Here is a 21,431-nt window from a genome sequence, read left to right as displayed (position 1 = left end):
AATAGAGAATTGTCTATGGTCTTTGTGTCTTGAACCTGAGGTCATAGATAACTTGGTTCACAATCAATTTATGCCGTTCGAGGTGCATAATATGACTTAATATTTTTATTTTAAACTAAGTATCAGCCCCTGCTTCGTACGGGCTCTTTACAAAAAATATAAAATAACTTATTTAATTTTGAGAATTATTAAACTTATATTATGATAACTTTGAAATGGTACGCCCGATTTAAATGATTTAAAAAGTAATTTACAGATACTGATGTAGGCTTGAAAACGAAGTAATTTATTTTGATAAGACTTAATACCGTAACTATGTAAGTAGCTTTCCAATAAACGTTTTAGGAATGCCAATTTTTAAAAGTTGTAAAATGGATATAGTATGTTATCCTTAAGAGATAGACATATGCCATCACTGACTTTTCTGTAGACCTATATAAAATACACAATTCCACCATACATTGTTTTGTTATATCTCAAAGGGTTTTGGCAGCGTTTTCGTTAAAAGCTGACAGACGGCTCATTTTTTCCCGACATCTTCAACAACTAACGCTAATGTACACGCAAATCAATACAAAACCTTAACAAATTATATATTAAAACCTTTCTCTAGAATCACGCTATCGAGTAATGAAAACTGCTTGACAATTGTTGCAGTAGTTTTTCTGTTTATTGCGAACAGACAGACAGACAGACGCGGCGGGGTAGTTTATTTTATAATATGTATAGATGTATGAATTACAATGCAATCATTATATTGGTTTTAAAATTTCTAAAAAACATTCATAGGTATACTTTAAAAAAATATATAATTTGTAAAAAGTAACAACTGTGGTAAATGACTATTAAAAGTATAAAAAATAAATTTCTCCTGTAACAAATCGTTTAGTATTTTTAATATATTAATTCTAAGAGACTCGTTAATAAAAATTATCCAAACACATTTTATAAATAAGACCAAACAAAATAAAATAAACGGACCCATTTAAAACAAATTATATTTAAATGAAATAAGACAAACTGAAACTAAACGGTCACAAGCTAAAAGAGCATTTGATGCTTTACAATGATTTTAATATTGGATACAAAAAAAGTCCTGTCCGCATTTGTTTGTGAGTAAATTATAAAAAAATATATATGTATATATATTTTGGGAACGAGTCCTTTCCGTCAGTGACACAAGTTCCCTCTTCTACAAGCCCGAAGACATTTCATCAGCTTCATGGTTGATCAGTTGAATGTTGTCCGTACTTTGTTGGAGTGTATCATCGTTTCAAGTGTCCCTCTTTTCATCGCAGACTGTTTTTGTTGATGGAACGTCCTTTTCTTTAGCGAGCCGCTGTTTACTGAACTTTCCCATACCCGGCTGATATATAACAAGACTCGGACGGTCCTACAAACAAATAAACACTTTAATGTATCATATATAGATGTCATTTGAAGAGTGATTTTAAATTTTTTTTTTGTATAAAAGCAATTAATCCAAATAAATATTTTCCAGTCATTGGATGCAATTCCTTGAACTATTTGCTGACCTTAAAGATTCTATATTTATTAGCTCACTTATTCAAAGATATTACATTTCCTACCTTATTCCTTATTCTTCTCTCGGTGCGTCTATCTCCACTCTCACTTTTCTCTTTCTCTTCTGATCCCTCTCTGTCTGTAGATTTGCTTCTATCGTCTAGAGACTTCTGTCTCATCAGTGTAGACTCGTCCTTCCTTGAAATGTCCCCTGAATCTAGACTGTTGCGTCTCGTTATAGCAACATCCTCCGCATCCTGTGGTTCCGGCTCTACTTTGTCGTTCTTATCAAAAGTTTTAGAGTCAGCTTCGTCTAATTTAATTTTTCGATCCATATCTTCTATGATCTTGGTCAGATCATCAGTTTTCACTTGAGGTAGCTGAGTGAAAGGTTTGATGTCGTCATGATTGAGTGATTTACTTTTCCCTTCTGACGATATGATCTTATTGATTGCTGTTTGTTTCTCCGTCTTTCCCATCTCCGCCTGCTTCAATCTCTCCTTTCTGGTGTCACTGTATTTCTTGCTTTTCGTCTCTCGCGGTGACTCTTTAACTTTCTCTGTGCGCTTTTCTTTTTTATATTTATCGTAACCATCTAACTGTTCGTCATCTTTGCTGTAATCTTTTTTGTCTACATCCAATTTCTTCTTCTTGTCAATAACGCTGGTGGAGGCGGCTTTACGCTGTTCCCTATAGGTTTTGTATTCGAACACATCTTTATCAGACTTAACTTGATCTTCTTTTGTATCAGCTTTCTCTTTATCCCATTCTCTGGATTTGATTTTCCTTATGTCATTCTCGACAAAGTCTTCTTCCTGGAAAAAACCTTCATTAACTGACTGATATATATTAAAAACTTTTTCTACAGTCTATATGAAATAATGAATATCTAATATATAAATTAACTACCCCAGAAATATAATTAATTAAAAGCTACAAGTACTATACTCCTATATCTCAATTCAAATAGGACCTTATAATATGTGTCGCCAGCGCTTTTCTTATTAGCTTCACATTGGTAACGTTTATCGCTTGTTAAGTTACATGTTATAGTGAATGTGTTATGAGTTTTCATCAAAGCGGGGAAGTGGCTGTCCCAGTCGGAATCAGTGTTGATAGTTTCATCTGATCCTTGAGTTTTAATATCATTATTATAATTATGTTTAATTTTACTTTTATGGTATATTCTTTGTTCCCCGTACCAACAGTTCTGTCTATTGTCATAATAATCGTAATCACAACCATCGTCTTCTGATAAATCTTCCTGTCTCTATGTACATTAGTTCAAAATGATTGATTGCATTTTGAAAACATTACACATAATTTAATTGAAATTAAATGTGACATATTTACCTTTATGGTTGAATCTTTCGTCTTTCTCTCAATTCTCATTTTACGTTTGTCATTTTCTCTCCTACGTCTTTCATCACGTCCTCTCTTATCTTGCTTCCGAGCAGCAAGATACTCCAGTAAGGGTGTTGATTGATTCTTTTTATCGTTATCTGAAATATACGTGTTTTTATTATTACACAATGTTAATATATTAATTGAATACTCTCTCGTTTTTAGAATATCAATTTATAAGATACATTTATAGCCTAAGCCATCACACATACAACTTTTTATTAATATAAAAAAATTTACTTGACACAATAAAAGGTCACTTTAAAGCTCAACACAATAATGAGCATAAGCATTTTCTTAAAAATAGAAATAATATATACAAAAAATTAAATCACTTATATTGTGTTATCCTCTTTCTTGTCTTCTATATACAAATAAGAACTAAAAATTTATTAATATTATTCTAATTTGACAAAATTTAACACTGTTAAACTTACTATCATTCACAGGGTAGGAGTATTCCAATTTAGGCTGATTATCAGTCTCTTGTTCTTTACTCAAATTCTCCACAAACTCCTGATAGATTGGGTCACTTTCTATAGTACCACACTTTGGATCCTTCTTCTTTTTCTTCTTAGGGATCCTTTGAAAAGGCGCATATTCCACAATGCCTACATATTCAACACCTGTTAACAAAATGAATGAGGGTATTTTGTTGCAAATTATGGTTAGAAAGTTTACCACATATATATAATCAGTACCTTTTTCGTCAAGAAATACGTATCCATCAAACTTATCTCTAAATAGGTAAATATCGTCGACATTCACAAAATTTATATAGGCTCTTGAATACACATTGTTTCCAAGAGAGTTGTCGGGTTTGGCGAAATAAAAATGATCGTGTTCAGGAATAGGAGAGACTTGTTCTAGAAAAGCTTCTTCTGTCATCGTTGGTGGCAGCCGACGGAGGATGATCTGAAAGAACATAAATAAACTGTAATGTGTAACATCAGTTACCATAAATAAATTTTATGAAAATAATACAATAGGAATGTCAAATCACTTTTGTCAGCGGTCGATGTGGTTTAGCTTTTTTGTCCTTACTCTTATTTATGAACGTTTTATTGCCTGTATCCGTTTGCGAATCTTTAACATCTCGGTCCTCAGTCATTGTTGTGTTTTAGGCTCCGATTGCCTAATTCTTTTCCATTATTAGAACCAGTGGTGTGCTGTGACGTCTGTGATGCGTGTTGATTATTTGACAGTTGACAACCCCATATGCAAATTGTTTACAACAAATTCTATTCTAAGCAAACATTGATTTTATATGATTATTTAAATATATAAATTATCAGCATTCTTATCTTTTTATAAACTATATAAAAAACTCTTAAAAATCTAGAATTTATAATATTTTAACAATAACATATATACTAGAATAGTATAAGTTATGAAAATCGTAGTAGTACTATGATATTTAAATTTTAGTAATTATTAATTTATTTTGTTTACATAATACAAAATACAGAATTTGAGTAGATACTCTTCACTCTTATTTAATATTGAAAAAAGACAACTGAAAATCTGATATTTAAAGTGTCATTTGTCATTTCTAATTGGTTAGATATTTAAGGTTATCCAAGAGATATTTGTAAAGAAATAAATATTTTTAATTTGGTATATTGAATATAAATAAACTAAAGGACAGCGTCAAAATAAAACTCTTCAATCATGATTTCAAATGTGTACAGAGGCTTAATTCGTTATAGTGTTGTAAAACCAAGGAATTTCAGTCGTTGCTCTATTTCTTTGACTAACAATCCTACTGAAAATATAGATTCCAGTCCAAAAGGAGGATTTGCTAAGGCCTTTGACAAACAAGCCCAAATACTGCAGCAGGAACCCGTGGAAAATCAAACATTTGCATCACTCCTCAGAAATTCAAAACTTATTGACGTAAGTTTATACATACAATTGGAGAACATATATTTTTACTATCATTCGTATAAAACATTTCGTTATTTATTTTCAGCTTGGAGATCCCGTCAATAAAATTGTTATAGGAAAAATCTTTCACACAGTTGAAGATGATTTGTACATTGATTTTGGTTGGAAATTCCATTGTGTGTGCACAAGACCTGCTACTAGGGGCGAGGAATATGTGAGGGGGGCACGAGTTAGATTACAAATAAAGGATTTAGAATTATCATCAAGATTTCTTGGTTCCAGTACAGATCTTACACTTTTAGAAGCTGACTGTAAACTATTAGGAATTGTGTCTTCTCCCATAAGAGCTGAAACAGAAAGTAAAAGCAACTAAATATAATATTTGTAGTGTTGAATAGTTTTTAGTAATAAATATTTTAAGAATAATTTAAATGGAATATTAATATTTTTTTTGTTTGGTGTTGTATAATTGTATTCTAAATACGAATCACTATCCTGTGGAATGATTTCATTATTGAAGTATTTATCCAAGTGTTAATTCCACTTAAATTTTTATAGGTAATTTTTTTTGTTTAAATATTATGATAGGTAAATTATTAAAAAAATTACATGATTTGTAAAATCTGATGTATGGAGTTTTACCACTAAGGAATCTTAAAAAAAAATTGTGATGTGTATTCTGAATCGAAAGCCTAATTTCTACTTATATTACTTAATTGCAATAAATAGTAGGTGATCAATTTAACCGCTTGGAAGTCGATGAGGGAGGCCTATGTCCAGCAGTGGAACTCACATGGCTGAAGAGAGAGAGAGATCAATGTCATCTACCATACTGAAGTTCCTATACCATCACAACATGTGAGACGGTTTGGCACTGCTATTTGGCACCCTTTAATATAATGCTAAGCCTGTTATATCTTTGTTGAGTAAAATGCTAGTTAGTGTACAATACTTTTACAGATAATAGAACTTGTACAATTATAGCAACTAATGAATGTTTTTTGAAAATTAGTTTCAAATTCAGAGAGGAGCTTAGATGGTGGAGGTGAGCGTTTCACGCTCGTTAGATAGGGTCCTCTTAACCTACACACCTACACCTACACCTAGGTTACAAGTCCCAGACTTTATCAAAGTTCCTCTCCCTGCAACGCTATGGGCCCGACAACCACACAGAGAATCCATTGAATGCTAAGAAGTCTCATCTCTGAGTAATGAGGAACAAATTTATCAGAAGAATTTACAATATCAAATTTTGTTAGATGAAATGAATAACACCAATTTTTCCTTACTTTTTTATTGGAATTTTTATCTATTGATTGACATCTATACAACCATTAGTTATTTGATTAAGGATATTTGAAAAATACAAATACTAAATGTTTATTATTGTCATGTCAAGGAAGTTAACAGTTAATATATTTATTTATTTTATTAGAGGCTATTACATAATTCTTTTATGGTAACATTGACAGTTTGGAATGTTAAACAAATTTAAGGTCATGAAGCAATAACATGAAATAAAATAAAGAAAAAGAAAGAAAGAAATAGTGACATAAGAACTATAGAATCTATATATTTGTGAAGGTTGTCAGTATTTTTTCGCAGCATTTTTTTTTGTCATGACAGAACAATTTAACATTTTATAATCTGTTATAGTTTTAATGAATAAGTAGATAACAAATCACAGCCTCTCGAATAAATTAAAATTAACTTTATTATAGTCATACAAGAGTTTAACTTGAGATTCAAAAATTATTAACTTAAGACTGTAACTGACAAAATATAACATATTAATTTAATATAAGAACTTCATGTTTGAGATTCTTCATACGGTATTGCTTGAGATGTTTCAAAATTGTAATATGAACGTTAAAGATTTCAAAGTACATATTGTCACAATATGTGTACCACCAAAATACATCTTAACACATTTACTTTAGTTTCTATCCACTGATAAAGGATCTAATCTTGTTATAAATATTTAACGCTTAATAGTAGGTATATTTTAAGAATGTCGTATTTAAATACATATTGCCCCATCTAAACGATAATAATACTGAAATGGCGGCAACGTGTACTTTACTGCACTTTATCTCCATTTCTAGTTACTATTTCTTGAATACTTGGATCTTTTAAAGCCTCATCTGCCTCCCTTTTGTTCCTCTCAAGGATCTCATCGACGGTTTGTTGGGTTTCCTCTTTTTGGATGCTGGGATGCGTTTTCTCCCATTCCTTCAAATATTGTACTACTGCATCATGGCCGAAGGTCTCGGCTTCATTGAGCGGTCGACTTCCCCAGCGATCCTGAGGGTCGTGAGGTACGTTACACTGAGCGAGGAGAAAGTCCACGCAAGCCAAGTGACCCTCAGCTGCCGCTAAATGAAGAGCTGTGCGGCCATCGTAGTCAGACAGATTCATATCCATACCAGACAGATGATGCCTTAAACATAAAAACACTTTAAGTCACAGAGTTTTAAATGTGATATAGAAAGCATCTATTTACTAAGCAGCTGCAAAATAATTTTAACATGTAGCTTAATTCGTATGAATGAACGCTTATAAGGGGGACTCAGTTTTTATGAAATGAACTGTAGTACTACAAATACTCTAATCATATAATGTGATTAACATAAAGAGGCGTCTTAACAGCTAACACTTTCAATCTAAGCACGTATTTTACTTGGTCAATAAAAATTATTCTTTGGTGGATGGGTTTTCCGTAGTCAGATGTTGAGACTCATTTGTTGATGAATCTTGTGGATCGCTGACAAATATACAAGATATATGTTTATTGTTTAAATATTTAATCTCTTGATTGTTAGAAGCGAAAATATATATTTTTTAATTTACCTTCTCAAGGCACTTATGTCCCCGCTAGCAGCTGAGAACAAGAGATTGACGATGCTGAGTCCCGTGGACTCAAATTTGTAGCGGCGAGGATCTTTCTTGTGACTTGCATATCGGATGTTGTCGTATTTATGGAAGTTAAATCTCGCGATCAATTCCTGAAATATGATATTGGAATTCGTCAATATACCAAAAAACATAGTTAAAATATATAAGTAAATAAATACTGTTACAAAATAAACTAATAAAACATACGTCACAAAACTGAAGACCTCTGCAGCTGTTCCCAAGTGGATCAAGAGGAGGAGACCAGGTGCATATGCCCATTACATTAGGAACGACAATGAGCATTGCTCCAGAAACACCTGATTTAGCAGGAAGACCTACTTTAAAGGCGAATTGCCCTGAGTAATCATACATTCCACAACTATGCATTAACGATAATACGTTTCGAACAGAATCAGGTCGTAGGACCTTTTCATCCGTGATAGGGCATATTCCACCATTTGCCAAAGTGGCAGCCATTATGGACATTATATCGCAATTAGCTTCCATCGAGCAACACTGAAATATTGTTATAATATTAAAGGAATTCAAAAAGTCCTCAACAGATTACATAATAAGCAAATAGTTTTTTTTTACCTGGAAATAGAAATCCATACATTCACGTAAGTTAGTCTTTTCGGGATAGCATTTATGTTCACGCATATAAAATCCCAAAGCATAATTTCTGTCTGCGGCCTCGCGCTCAGATAAAAATACAGCATTATTAAAACCCAATACTTCATTGCCAGCTAGACGACTAAAGAATGACATAACGTAGTCGAATTTTTCAGCTAAAGTCATTTCTGGCTTGTCCAGGCTTTTCAATAACGAGCAAACCAGAATAGCTCCGGCGTTTATCATAGGATTATGAGGTTTCACTGTAAATGAAAATAATATAGTTGAATTCGTTGATGCACTACTTTCCTTTATTGTAACTGCAAAAATTACCATCAACTAAAACTGCGTAATATGTTGGATAAATTTGTAATAAGCATTAGCGAATGTTGTTTGTTTTGTTGCTGATTATTTCAGTATGGACATAAACAAACGTGTTTAGGCCATTATTGAATCTATTTGCGGATCGTGTGACACGTACTATTATAATCTAAGACGAGTTCATTGAAGTTGCGGCCGCTTGGCTCCGTGCCGACGTACTTATGTACCACGTCAGGGCCCAGGGTTTCTAGCGCCATCGCATATGTTAAGGGCTTGCTGCATGACTGTAGAGTGAATGGAACGTTGACGTCACCTGAGAAATCACAAAACAATATAGCAGGTCCATTTGTATGTAATAATTAAAATATTCTAACTTGTATTAACTTCAACTTACCAATCGAGAATCTCTGTCCATCGATCGTACAAATGCTAACACCCCAATTTTCGCTGCTCGCACGAGCTAACTGAGGGATATAACTAGCTACTTTGCCATCTGTATTACTCTTAGCTGACCAATACATTTCTTCGATGTCTTTAATGAAATCTTGAAAATCGGGAATCACAAACTGGCTTCGGAATGCTTTTGTGATTAACACAATATTTGGAGCTATGACTTCTTTAAAGTTTTGTCTGTCTAATTTCAGCGTCTCAGGAGATCCTCCTTCGAGATTTGATTCCTTGTGAACTTTGTATAAATTGTGCATGACCTCTTTAACCCGAGGATCATTTTTCTTAATTCCGGTAGTCCTCAAGGCCTGAAAAACGTAAATACCGTCATATATTTAAGGCTAATTTAAAAAAAAAATGTATTTATTTGTAATCAATTATCGTAACAGAAAGCCGCTTTAAATGAAATCGATGATAATTCTCTTACGTAATCTAAAATTAATGCAAAAAACTTAAGTTTCTCAAAGTTGTGGGAAAATTCTAATCATAATAATTGTCAATAATAAGTAGATATTAATCTTAGCTTACGGCCAAAAATTTCCCAACGGGCAATAATCCTGTTTCTTCATTTTTAAACATATCAAACAAAACATCATCGGCATTTTTATGAGATCCTTCACGAACTCTGTAAAAATATATATTTAGGTCACGTTATATATGTAATTGTTTTATATATACATACATTCCATCTTGAATATAAAATATTTGTCGTCATGCACTGATATCACGGAGATTTATTTATTGAGTTGATTATCGCGAAGGTGTTGAATAAGATATGATAAATTAGTGACAAGTGCTACAAGTACCTACTTATAAGTTACGGAAGGATTTCGTCATAGTCTAATTTTAAGCCTGTGTATAATTTGGCGTCAGGCGGGTGTGTCTGCAACGTAGGCGACTAGCCGAAAAATAAGTCAACAATCACCTGACTGTTATATATTTGTATAGCGACCAAAATAGAATAAATCAAGGATATAGTGGAATGTTTCATAATTAATATGTGTATAGAAAAAACAATATAATTTCTAAAAAAAAAGAAAGCCCTTTTTCTAAATAAAAAGAATAATTTTTTCATAAATATTTCTACCACTATAGCTGGACGAAGAAGCGTTGAAAAAACAGCCAATTTAGCACACTAACTTTCTTTTTGATTTTAAATATTCTCTGAATATAAAACCAGAGTTACATCTTATTGCCATGCGTTGAGGCAAAGTAAAAAAAGGATAAAAAACTACTTTTCAACTCTAAATAACAAATAAAAGCATGCACCCGTTGTACTCACGTTGGATCTAGGTTGTGTACGAAAGAGTAGTGTCTGCACCATGAAACATAATTTTAAATTAGAAATTCAGTCGACATTGCCTGATTTAACCCTACAGATGTACATATCGACATTTCCTCCTTTAGATTTTAGAAGTATTGAGTATTGATGTATTACTAAATAATAAATGTTTTACTCTAAATGTCAAGGGTGAATTGAATAAGGACGTGTGCACGGCGCCTGTTATAAATTGTTACTTCCAGACTTCATAACAGATCAATAGAACTTGATACGTTATATTAAGATCAATTGGTTTTCAATAAAGTGTCTCAAATCACTGAAACGAATATCAACTTGCAACTAAAAATAGAAACTGTAATTTTTCCTTACCGCATATCAATCGACTGAGCGGCATAGAAACTTGGTGCGGAGTTTCGCCATTTCTGAAAAATATGAATAATTATACATAATAATCTCAAAATTACGGACTATCGAGAAAATGCGAACAATCACCGGCTAGCAGACACCCGTTTTATAGACGTAACAAGAAGCATGGACACTCACAGGTCGTTCTATAATATAGACGGGTCTCACTTGACTATATCGTCGGAAGCAGATGCATGCTGTCTGTTTTAAGAGAGGGCTGGCAGCTAGCCGACGGAATTGACGGCTGTTCATACCGGCGGATGGCGATATAGAATGAAAAATCAGTCGTTTCTCGGCTACCGTGAACGCGCAGGCGCCAACTGACGCTACGGCCCCTCGTTTTAACGATTCAGATTTATCAGCTAACATTATTTACCTCGACCGTGACGCATTTTTACAAGAAAATCAAATATTGAATAATTTAATTCTGACTGGGTTTTCTTTTCGTTTGATCATGAATGACATTTATTTATAATTTATATCTTTGTTATTAGAGAGTGGAATAGACGGAACGAATATGAGAAATGTTTAAAATTATCATAGTTTAATGTCTAATAATGTTGTAGACTTAGACCGTATTGTAGATACTTGTAATAACTTTCACCAACTTGCATCCTATTCTAGAAATTCTAATGTAAGATATGATACGTTTTTTAAATTTAACTTTTTACTATAAATCTCAGCGTCTAGACCTACATCATGTATATATAAGTATCAGTTTTATCTTATCAACTAAGATATTAGGGAATGCATATTACGATAAAAATGTTGATATGTATAATTTGTGTAGCTTTGTTTGAATAACACAATTACCTAATGAAATTGCTTCTTTATTCGTAACATATTCATATATTTTTAAATAAATATGTATAAAGAGGAGAAATTTGATTCTCCGTCCTTCAAAAGATATTCTTTTAGAGAAATTTCACAAAATCGTTTCATTCCCTAACTACTTTATAGAACTTATTGTTATCTTTCTCAAAGATCAAATTCATTCAAAAATTTATTTTGCATTTTATTTACTCTTAACCTTTCTATACACCTTTTAGTATAATTTAATCCCTAAAACATTTATAACATAAATTAAGTTTAGTATTCAAAATTACATGATAAATTAACACAGAATTATTAATATTCTAAACTTACAAAGTGCATTGTTTTTCATATAATATTTTCAGTAGTAGTAGTAGTAGTAGTGGCATAATTTAGTAGGTTTTAAGTACAAACATCATTTCGAAAACATTTTATTATAATTTTAATAAAATTTAATATACCTACATATTTTATATATTACATTTCTCCAAAAACCCTGAACGGTAGTTATAAAGATTAGGTTATGATCTTATCATTATCCTTTTAAAATACTACTATTTACAATACATCAATGTTTATAAAAATGGAACTTTTGTTTGATTTTAGGGCAGTTTCTGTCTTTTAGTGTCTGCAAAGCTTATCGTCAAACCTAATATCGTAATCAAAGCAAACCTCGTCCTGTCAAAAATCTGCCAAAAATAAAGTTAACTCCATGAAGTCAATAAGCAATGATATAAATTTTGAAATCTGCTATACAACTTGAACTAATAGTCTACTTTAAATTCACAGATAAAGTATTTTTCAATGACATAACATAACAGATTTCTCACAAACCCCGAGGACTATTTAAGCGTCGATAGTTGAGCGACATACGCCCACAAAATATGTCATAAAATAAAAAACGCTAATTAATGAAGGAGAAGCAAAAGAAAATAAGATTATAAACATACCTAATACAATTAACCAATATTTTCGTTAATGAGATCTAAGATTTTCGTGAGTTTTATTCATTTAAATGAAACTAGTATTATTCGGATATACTTCGCGGATTTTATTATTTAAAATCACGGGCAGACGAGGTGTGATCACGGTTGCTGCAAAGTAACCGAAACGTCGGGATTATGTAGTTTTTAAATAATAAAATCCGCGAAGTATATCCGAATAATACTAGTTTCATTTAAATAATATTTTCGTTGTTTGAAACAATAAAACCTTATAATCCCCGCGACTCTTATTTTATTTATTTATTTATGCAATACACAGAAATTAATTTTGGGAATTATTTTTGTTTTAATATGATATATAACTATGAGCAATTCCAGTTCAACAAAAGTGTGCAAAGCGTGCAAAATTTTGATTCAATATCAATAATTCTTTCGCAACCTCAGATACCTGTTATTACTAAACGAAAATATAAAAACAACATCAACCACAAATTTTTACACGGATATTGTTTTCTTCCAGAGATATTAAAATATCAAAAGAAAATATATACGGAATGAGCAAGTTATTAAATTTTTATTATTATTAAAAATACTATGAACTAATATATATTTCAATTCACAGCACATCTTTTTCTGAAGTCTTGTTATTACAAAATAATAAAACAACTAGACCTTGTACCTCAAATTCATTTCCCGATTCCATCACGAATTCTTCGAAACTACACTTCTTTAAAAGACGCATGCGATCCCCAAACCCCCAAAGTTTTAATATTTTAATTTAAAAAAAAAAACAGTTGCGAATCTGTGGACGATATCACGGCCAACACTGAACTAATATTCCCGTATGTCACTTATAAATACGCAACTATTAGTGCCAAGACGTACACAGACAGCGTTCCATATTTAGATTCTGTATGATGATTATGAAAAATACTACTATTGTATTTCAGTCATATCCTCTAACAATTTAAATAGAAAGAAATATTCTTTTTCTACAATATTAAATACAAATTAGCCTGGAGTAATTTATTAGCATTATTTATTCCTCTTTATAAATTTAACATACACTGGTGCATGATTTCTGAGGACTATGTCAGATATAAAGCAAAGATCATCTGGTGAAGTGACGGGAACCAATTTGAAATTTCTTAATACGGCGGAGAGAGATGATTTCATTTCCATCATTGCAAATTTCTGACCTGAAATCAAAGTAAAAGAACTATAGCAAAACAACAGAAGACAATTTAAAAAAATTAATCGAATCAAAGTTCGAATTTACCGATACAATTTCTAGGGCCCGCACTAAATGGTATGTATGCATAAGTATGTCTGCCGACTGAATTTTCTTTTAAGAAGCGATCGGGATCGAATTTTAGAGCATTCTTATAGATGCTTTCTTGACGATGCAAATCATATATATGGATGTGGCACGAAGCTCCAGCAGGTATGGTGTAGTTGCCTGTGAATTTAAAATTTAATAAATTGATTTATAATACTTATATCATCATAATATTAATGACAATCAAACCAACTTAGAGTTGTCGGTTCATTAATTTTCCTGCTAATGAACGGTACAGGTGGATAGAGTCGTAATGATTCTTTGATACAACATTCCAAATAGGTCATTTCTGTTAAGTCGGCTAGGGTTGCAGGACGGTTGTCGCCAGCAAATATACACTCTTGTTCAGCGTACGCCTTTTGCTGAAAAAAAAAATCACATTTAACATTTGAACAACTCCACTAACCAAGAAGCAGTAGTGGTTTTTCATATTAAATATTTATAATAACATATTATTTATTGTATACCCTTAAATTAACTACTATTAGAATAATAGTAGATAAAAATGTACAATCTTGGCGGTCTTATCGCTAACGAGCGATCTCTTCTAACTTCGCAACTTTAATATGCAAAGGGAGTTTGTTCCAACTTCCAATTAGAACGATTGAGAGAATCACGAAGAAACTTGAACCGTTCTTTTAAATAATATAGAGTTGAAGGGTTGAAGAGTAAACACTAAAGGAGGGAGATGGTGTGAGTGTATATACGGAAACAGATAGGAGGCCACTTAAATTTTCTGCGCAAATCTTATATGTGGCCATATTTCTGAAGTCTATAAATAATCCTAATGCAAAGGTCTTGAAGGTGTTCTAGTTCCATTAATTGCTCTTCTTCAAAGTCCGGGTAGCAAGTGTTTGCGTAGTGTAAAATAGGAAGACGAAGAGATTGAACTGAGATAATTTTGGTAGAGATTAGGAGAAAATGTCGTAGTCTTCTTAAGGAACCCACAGATGCATACATCCTCCTGCTAACTCAGTTAGTTGAGGACCCAAAGACAAAGTTTCATCAAATTTGACTCCAAGGTCTTTTACTTCTTTTGATAAATGAAATAACAGTGCCATCAACAACTACGGGAGTTAGTACAATTTCGGACACCCGTGATATAAGTTTGGAGCTACCAAGCAGAATTACTGTGGTTTTGTCGAGATTGATTTTAAGGCCGAAACATAAATGTTTAGAGTAAACTCCATTCAGAAATATGTAGCAGGTCTTTATTGACCAGATCAATGGTATTGGAAAGATCTTTGAGATTTTATTTTCGATATATTTGGAGATCGTCAGCATAAAGGTGGTAAAACGCAGCAATATTTCAGCAAACTGTGTTGTGACAACACGCCACCCTGCGGTACACCAGCGTTGACATAATCCAGTTTGAATACATGTCATTCAAACGGACACGTTGCCGGCGGCCATGCAAGAAACTGTGAAACCAACCAATAACTGACGGAGATATATGTTGAAAGAATACAATATTGCAAGCAAGATATCGAAGTCCATTGTCCATTGTTGTTAAAGGCGTTGCTGAAATCAAGCAGTGTTAATACCGTAACTTGTTGGTCCTCCATGCCTGACCCGGTGTCTTTTGAAATTTTAATTAGAGCTGTCATACTACTGTGACCAGATCGGAAGCCGGATTGGAAATTACCTAATAGGTTGTGCCTCGAAAGGAAAAGGCTTAATAGGAGTGAACCAGACGCGCGAAGATTTTTAATAGGAAAGAAAGAATGGATATGGCCCGAAAATCGGCAGAACTACTGGGATTATTATTTTTAGGGAATGGAATAATGTAGGTTTTTTTCCAGCAGGTGAAAAATTTACATGTAATTATTGAGTTAATAAAAAAAGAAGTGATAGCAGGGTTTAGGAAGTCTAGCATGGGTAGGATCATTTTACGATTAATGGCATTAGAACCAATTGCATCGGAACCTAAGGTTAAAACGTTCTTCCTAACATCACATTCAGAAAATTGACGTAAAGATAGAAGTGGAGAAGTGGAGAAGTGGAATAGTATGAGGACGTTAAATATATTACGGGCTGTGACTTCGTTGCGTCATCAATTGACGCAGAAAAAGAAAAGTGTTGATTGAGACTAAGTCAGTATATATTATTTATAATATATTGCTGTTCTAGTTAAGTGACATTTTCATGTAGGATATTGAAAAATTGTATGCAAATGTACTCGTCTTACTCTTTGTCTTTTTTTCTGTATATTTACCTGCACAAATTCCTCGTTTGCCAAAGACATTAGACAATAAGTTAACGCAGCTTGAGTAGTGTCGTGACCCTGAAATGAAACGGATAGTTATTGCACATTTATTTGACACTATTTTCTACTAATAAAAACTAACTAGGCACCAAACAAATTACATACTTCAAACATAAATGTGTCAACTTCTTCTTGTATTCCATCACCGTCTATCAATTCCTCTTTTTCTGCTAGAAGTAATAGATCCAACATGGCAGCTTTCTTCTTTTTAAAAACATTACTTATGTTACCATCTGCTTGGGCAACTTTAGTTTCGGATATATTATCAATGTCAAGTAGTTTTCTTCTATTCTTGATAACATTCTTAGTAAAATTATGAATAACTGACAAATGTTGTTTTTGCTTCCTTCCCAGAAAAGATAAATTAAAAATAAAATCAGGATGAAGGTAAATGTTAATAAATCTTTGAAATAGTGTATGTCCCATCTGATAAATAGAAGTTTTATACATTTTCCCTTCACTAGAGGATTCGTCACTCAAAGCAGTGCCCATTGCCGACTCTAATTAAAAGAAGTACAATATTAATAACATATATGTTTTATATTTCTTACTGACTCAGTACAACATTTACCACAGATAGTATTGAGTGTATATTCTGATAATATTGGCACAACATCTACAGATTGACCGTTAGTTTGTTGGAGGACTCTAACAAGTCTTTGACTATTTCCGTCTATAGAATCAAAATATTTTTTCAGAACGTCAAAGTGGAATGCTGAAGTTAAAACTTTTCTTCGATGCTGCCATTTGGTACCTTAAATTATATTAAAATGTGACACATATGATATCTATTAACAAAATTAAACAATCAACAATAATTTAAACAAAATATTTAAAGTAAAATTAAAAAAAAATACCATTGCTGATCAGCAATCCCTCCTTAAGCCATGGCTCCAAAAACTTGTAAATGAGGCTTTTCTCATGATATTTCATATTGGAAGTAATTGTCTGAAACCATATACTTATAATTTTAAATAACTTTCCTAATAAATTTCTATTTCCAATTAGTAGTTTTCTGTTATACCTACTGCTGCGTAGAAATATTTGTGATCATATTTAACATTTGTGATCTAATTCCGCGTAGATTCTTTAGCAACTCATTTACATTTAGATATAATAAACAAAAAACTACAGACAATTTATTCAACTTTTGGTTTTATATTTAAATCTAACCTATAAATATAAATTCATATAACGAATATGATATAATTAAAATGTTAAGGTTATTTTTTTTTTTTTGTAATAACTAGTCTATACAACGATTTATGTTTCAAGGAAATGCTAATTAGTAATTACTCCGGTCAATTTAGATATAATAACAGTGGTCAAATAATGAAATTTCCAGAGAGCTGAGGTTTACAAATAAACTTTTAAAAGTCCCCATCGATCGGATGAGTCCTTCAAAAGTTATTCGGGGTCAAAGGTCTAAATTTGAGTTTTTCTTTGGGTTTTTCTCGAAAACGGTCAGTTTTATATAAAATAAAAAATCAAACCATAGTTGAAGATCTTGAAATTGTCTACAAAAATGGTTCTTATGATTATCTACCACTCGTACATGATATGCACATATAAACCTCGTATGTACTCGTACATATCAGGGTACTTGAAGTAAGCATAAACCTATCTGTGTCTCTTTTTTGCATATCATACTGTCCTGAAAAGACGGCCAGTCCCTAAGTGGATCCCCTCAATCCACGTGACCTTGAAAGCATCTGGCTATTCTATTGTCCACAGGTCTAGTTCATAAACCTTTTTTCAGAGCCAATGGTTCAATTCAAATGAATATACGTACCTGTTACAAGCGTTTACCATTTAGACTATTTGTGTTATTTTATAGCACGAAAAAATGTCCCAGTTTGCTTTATTTGCAATAAACTTTTAACTGAAAATAAAAGCGTTGTGGTTGAATTGCGATATGAAAAATTTAATCGAGTGTCACGAAATGTGATGAGATCTAAATCAATTTAGAACTTGACGGGTATTGTTCCCTTACATTATATTCAAATTGTCATGACAGTAAGTGGAATAGGCCTACAGGAGGAACCCAGGTAAAAAACGCGCCGAGTACACTACATACCTCACAGGTCGCGTGGAAATGTGTGGAAATGTACCTACACGTCGTGTAGGATGTAACTCTCAGAAACGCGATATCTTAATTGTAAGGACCATTTTTGTAGGGAATTTGAAGATCTAACTTTGGTTGGATGAGAGTTTTAAAGATGTTTTTTTAAGTAAAAAAGAACCAAATGATATTTTATCGGATTGTCTTTAATGAACAGCAATTGAGTCTGATTTGAAATATGTTTGTGAGAAATTATTTACGTTACTTCTTACTTACCTTAAATTAAAATTTTCAAAATTATCGCACGTTAGTTATCGCATATTATAAATTTAATGGTTTAATGAAAATAAAATATTTAGCTTTGTGGAAAGCATTAAAAATGTATGGATTGTTTATATATTGTTTAGAGGTTTGGTTAATTAAAATTTATTAAATGAAGCAACTTAAAGACTTAATACAATATATTATTATATCTAATACCAGATCTAGATTACTGAAGTGTTAGATTCCGTTTATCTAATCATAGTGCAAAGTATTTGTGAGTCTCAGAGTGAGAAGCAATATTTGATGCGTTTGACATAATACCGTTTTTTTTTATAATTATACTACTATTTACACGAATATTAACACATTTGATAATAATACAGTGTTTATTTAGAAAAACTGAGCTTGTTATATTATCAGAAACATTTTAGATCATAATAAGATTGTGTTCATTATAACTTATAAGGTGTATTTAATTAGTGTAGTCGTAAAAATAAAACAAAGTAGAAGAAACATACTTAAGTGCTTATGTTTTGCGAAGTAATGTTAATTGTTATTAGGCATTCCTTTTTTATTTTGGGTATATATTAATGATTATAATTTTAAGCGCCCGGTATTGTCAAGATCAATATTATATTCGTTATCGTGCGTAACCAGAGCCGCGTTGTCGACTTTTATTATCGATTATCCAAAACGTACAAAAACGGTAACTAAGGTATTTATTGAAACACGGAAAAAAAATTGAATCGTTAATTAATAACGAATCTGTTGAGCATAAAAAATATCTATATTAGTGAATGCTTTGGAAATTATTATCCTTTACCAGGAAATATAAAAAAAAAGATATAAAAAATACAGAATATTGATACAGACGCATAAAATTCCATATTTGGTAATAAAATTTTATGCTTTTAATTTTTTTCTATATTTATTTTTAAGTTTAAAACTATGTTGAGGAAATGTAATCTGATTGTCGGTATATAATTTTTTTATTATTTTATTTAAATATAAAAATACAATGATTTAGTGTAATTATTTTTTGTCTATTTTATGATTATTTATAAGACAAATCAAATATATAATGTGATAATTCGAATTAATCGATACAATTTGACATAAGTACATAAACTTATTGTTAGCTTTGATAAAACACGAGATTTAGCTCATAATAGACGCAGTCAAGTGGTGAAGGTTATCATGGCTAGTCGTGTAAATGTACCTCATCAAAAGAATACAAACAAACTATGACCACAATGAGATCTAAGATTGTCGCGAGTTTTATTCATTTAAATGAAACTTATATTTTTCGGATAAACTACGCAGATTTTTATTATTAAAAAAAAAAAAAACCGTGATCACGGTTGCTGAAAACTAACCGAAACGTCGGGATTATGTAGTTTTTTTTTTTTTAATAACAAAAATCCGCGTAGTTTATCCGAAAAATATTAGTTTCATTTAAACTGTGACCAGGATAAATTAATTATGACTTATACGAAAACAGTCACCCTAAACTTAAAATGAAAGTGGTAGACTCAGGTTTTGATATTGAAATAATTGCTTCCTTGTTTTTACGATATCCTTTCACAGACAATAAAATTTTTTGTTAATTTATAGGTACGTGCGTTGATTGTACATTTTGTCTTAACATTTCGAGGCCTCAGAGACATTCGACAAGTTAAAAAACTAGTATTTAGTGTAAGACATATTTACCTATATAAGCTGCATATACATTACCTCTACATCTTCTGGATTGTATATGTTAACTGAAGCCACAGGGAATGCATAGAACCTGTATATATCTTTGAAAGTAGAACTCCACTGTCGACCCAAAGCAAACAGTTCCACTATAATCAATAATGTATAAGAATCATATCATTATTTATATTTGTTATATTAAAGATATAAAGATAAAAGACAGAAAGAAAGAAAATTATCAACAATTCATCAAACAAAATTTTAAATAGAAGAAAAATGAACATACCTGGCGACACCATAATCTTAAGAGCATGTCCGAAAATAAATGTTTCCTTAGGTCCTGGTATTTTTCTCATTAACCTAGCTGTGCTGTTGTAATTTAGTGCCAAATGAATGAAACAAATAAACAGCACAATTATTAAAATTATTGTAAGCATCTCGAAACACTACGCACTAAAACAGAATACTTTCGCGACTCCCTATGTGAGACTGACTTAAAATCAATATACAACATTATAAATATTACTTGTACAGAACTGTGATTAATATATTTATGATATACGTTCGTCCGTCAAACGAAAACATTTTGGTAATTATTATTTTTTATTATTTTAGTAACAAAATTACAATGCCTCATGTGCAATCTATTTATAGATGTTCAATGTTTCAATGTTATCGTTTATTATTGTATATGCTAAAGTTATCCATGAGTCGGTTTTAACGTTATCAATGTTTATTTAAAATAATTTAAAGCCATTTTATAAACTCCCCAAACGTAATGAAACTATTATATAAAGGGATACTTTTTCAACAAAATATTCCGAAACTGCTTGTTTGTTTCTTCTTGTTTTTTTTTCTTTGAGAAACAGCTGATAATGAAGGAATGTAAATAATAATATAAAGATTCACAACCTCTAACGATATTTTTTATCAATCATTCTGTTTTCGGGTCATGTATGTCATGGCTACAGGATTACTCCACCAATCCGCGAACGTTAATTAGCAACTATTTTTTTTTATTCTAAATTTAAAAAAATTAATTGTAAAAACTTAAAAAGAAGACCTAAACAATATCCGATGTTTGTTACTTATTAAAATATTAAATAAACAGCCTCATCGATACCCTCTGTTTTAACTCGACAGTTAACTATATATTAGTAAGTAATTTGACATATTATGTCATAATAAATTATTTAAGATTTATTTTCGTCATAATTTATGTAAACAATGTTTAGGACAAGACACTAGGTATTATGCTGGAATTGGAAATT

The 21,431-nt window shown here is 31.6% G+C and overlaps 4 protein-coding genes across 10 annotated transcripts; 1 reads left to right on the top strand and 3 right to left on the bottom strand.

The window, feature by feature from the left end:
- Window positions 1-980: 980 nt before the first annotated feature.
- On the bottom strand, window positions 981-4,138 carry LOC116778972 (regulator of nonsense transcripts 3B). 2 transcript variants are annotated; one of them, XM_032673089.2, is made up of 6 exons: window positions 3,932-4,138; window positions 3,630-3,843; window positions 3,366-3,554; window positions 2,878-3,026; window positions 1,590-2,339; window positions 981-1,393 (listed from the first exon to the last, which is right to left on the bottom strand). In XM_032673089.2, the coding sequence occupies exons 1-6, from the start codon at window positions 4,037-4,039 to the stop codon at window positions 1,274-1,276; spliced, it is 1,530 nt and encodes a 509-aa protein (XP_032528980.2). In that variant the 5' UTR covers window positions 4,040-4,138; the 3' UTR covers window positions 981-1,273. The 2 variants fall into 2 exon arrangements, with proteins under 2 accessions (XP_032528980.2, XP_061385958.1); XM_061529974.1 differs by having other exon boundaries at window positions 3,973-4,112.
- A 334-nt stretch (window positions 4,139-4,472) lies between these two features.
- Window positions 4,473-5,247, top strand: LOC116778976 (small ribosomal subunit protein bS1m). The gene is made up of 2 exons (XM_032673093.2): window positions 4,473-4,824; window positions 4,901-5,247. The coding sequence occupies exons 1-2, from the start codon at window positions 4,600-4,602 to the stop codon at window positions 5,186-5,188; spliced, it is 513 nt and encodes a 170-aa protein (XP_032528984.2). The 5' UTR covers window positions 4,473-4,599; the 3' UTR covers window positions 5,189-5,247.
- An 846-nt stretch (window positions 5,248-6,093) lies between these two features.
- LOC116778970 (glutaminase kidney isoform, mitochondrial) lies at window positions 6,094-13,465 on the bottom strand. 6 transcript variants are annotated; one of them, XM_061529972.1, is made up of 10 exons: window positions 13,214-13,464; window positions 10,742-10,794; window positions 10,373-10,405; window positions 9,619-9,715; window positions 9,038-9,398; window positions 8,804-8,956; window positions 8,305-8,585; window positions 7,918-8,226; window positions 7,666-7,820; window positions 6,094-7,255 (listed from the first exon to the last, which is right to left on the bottom strand). In XM_061529972.1, the coding sequence occupies exons 1-10, from the start codon at window positions 13,274-13,276 to the stop codon at window positions 6,895-6,897; spliced, it is 1,866 nt and encodes a 621-aa protein (XP_061385956.1). In that variant the 5' UTR covers window positions 13,277-13,464; the 3' UTR covers window positions 6,094-6,894. The 6 variants fall into 6 exon arrangements, with proteins under 6 accessions (XP_061385956.1, XP_032528974.1, XP_032528975.1 ...); XM_032673083.2 differs by lacking the exon at window positions 13,214-13,464 and adding an exon at window positions 10,916-11,161; XM_032673084.2 differs by lacking the exon at window positions 13,214-13,464 and adding an exon at window positions 10,946-11,161.
- Window positions 13,466-13,556: 91 nt separating this feature from the next.
- Window positions 13,557-20,815, bottom strand: LOC116778973 (cytochrome P450 4C1-like). Its single transcript, XM_061529976.1, has 9 exons — window positions 20,447-20,815; window positions 20,200-20,309; window positions 16,997-17,087; window positions 16,711-16,893; window positions 16,245-16,639; window positions 16,089-16,157; window positions 14,067-14,235; window positions 13,814-13,993; window positions 13,557-13,733 (listed from the first exon to the last, which is right to left on the bottom strand). The coding sequence occupies exons 1-9, from the start codon at window positions 20,595-20,597 to the stop codon at window positions 13,570-13,572; spliced, it is 1,512 nt and encodes a 503-aa protein (XP_061385960.1). The 5' UTR covers window positions 20,598-20,815; the 3' UTR covers window positions 13,557-13,569.
- Window positions 20,816-21,431: the final 616 nt, after the last annotated feature.

This window comes from Danaus plexippus, chromosome 6 (assembly GCF_018135715.1).
Source record: "Danaus plexippus chromosome 6, MEX_DaPlex, whole genome shotgun sequence".
NCBI lineage: Eukaryota > Metazoa > Arthropoda > Insecta > Lepidoptera > Nymphalidae > Danaus > Danaus plexippus.
The sequence above is the reverse complement of the archived record's forward strand: the minus strand, read 5'-3'. Positions and strand labels throughout refer to the sequence as shown.

Bases quoted from the DNA above. Each gene is read 5' to 3' on its own strand.
- LOC116778972 (XM_032673089.2), bottom strand. From the start codon at position 4,039: ATGACTGAGGACCGAGATGTTAAAGATTCGCAAACGGATACAGGCAAT. The intron at 3,555-3,629 runs GTACTGATTATA...TTTTGTTAACAG, and splicing joins CGTATTTCTTGACGAAAAAG to GTGTTGAATATGTAGGCATT. The intron at 3,027-3,365 runs GTAAGTTTAACA...CGTATATTTCAG, and splicing joins CTCCTACCCTGTGAATGATA to ATAACGATAAAAAGAATCAA.
- LOC116778976 (XM_032673093.2), top strand. From the start codon at position 4,600: ATGATTTCAAATGTGTACAGAGGCTTAATTCGTTATAGTGTTGTAAAA. The intron at 4,825-4,900 runs GTAAGTTTATAC...ATTTATTTTCAG, and splicing joins GAAATTCAAAACTTATTGAC to CTTGGAGATCCCGTCAATAA.
- LOC116778970 (XM_032673083.2), bottom strand. From the start codon at position 11,146: ATGTTAGCTGATAAATCTGAATCGTTAAAACGAGGGGCCGTAGCGTCA. The intron at 10,406-10,741 runs GTAAGGAAAAAT...TTCATGGTGCAG, and splicing joins GCTCAGTCGATTGATATGCG to ACACTACTCTTTCGTACACA. The intron at 7,256-7,665 runs GTAAATTAAAAA...TTTATGTTTAAG, and splicing joins GACATAAGTGCCTTGAGAAG to GCATCATCTGTCTGGTATGG.
- LOC116778973 (XM_061529976.1), bottom strand. From the start codon at position 20,597: ATGCTTACAATAATTTTAATAATTGTGCTGTTTATTTGTTTCATTCAT. The intron at 16,894-16,996 runs GTATTTTTTTTT...ATATAATTTAAG, and splicing joins GGGATTGCTGATCAGCAATG to GTACCAAATGGCAGCATCGA. The intron at 13,734-13,813 runs GTAAATTCGAAC...CTTTGATTTCAG, and splicing joins GGGCCCTAGAAATTGTATCG to GTCAGAAATTTGCAATGATG.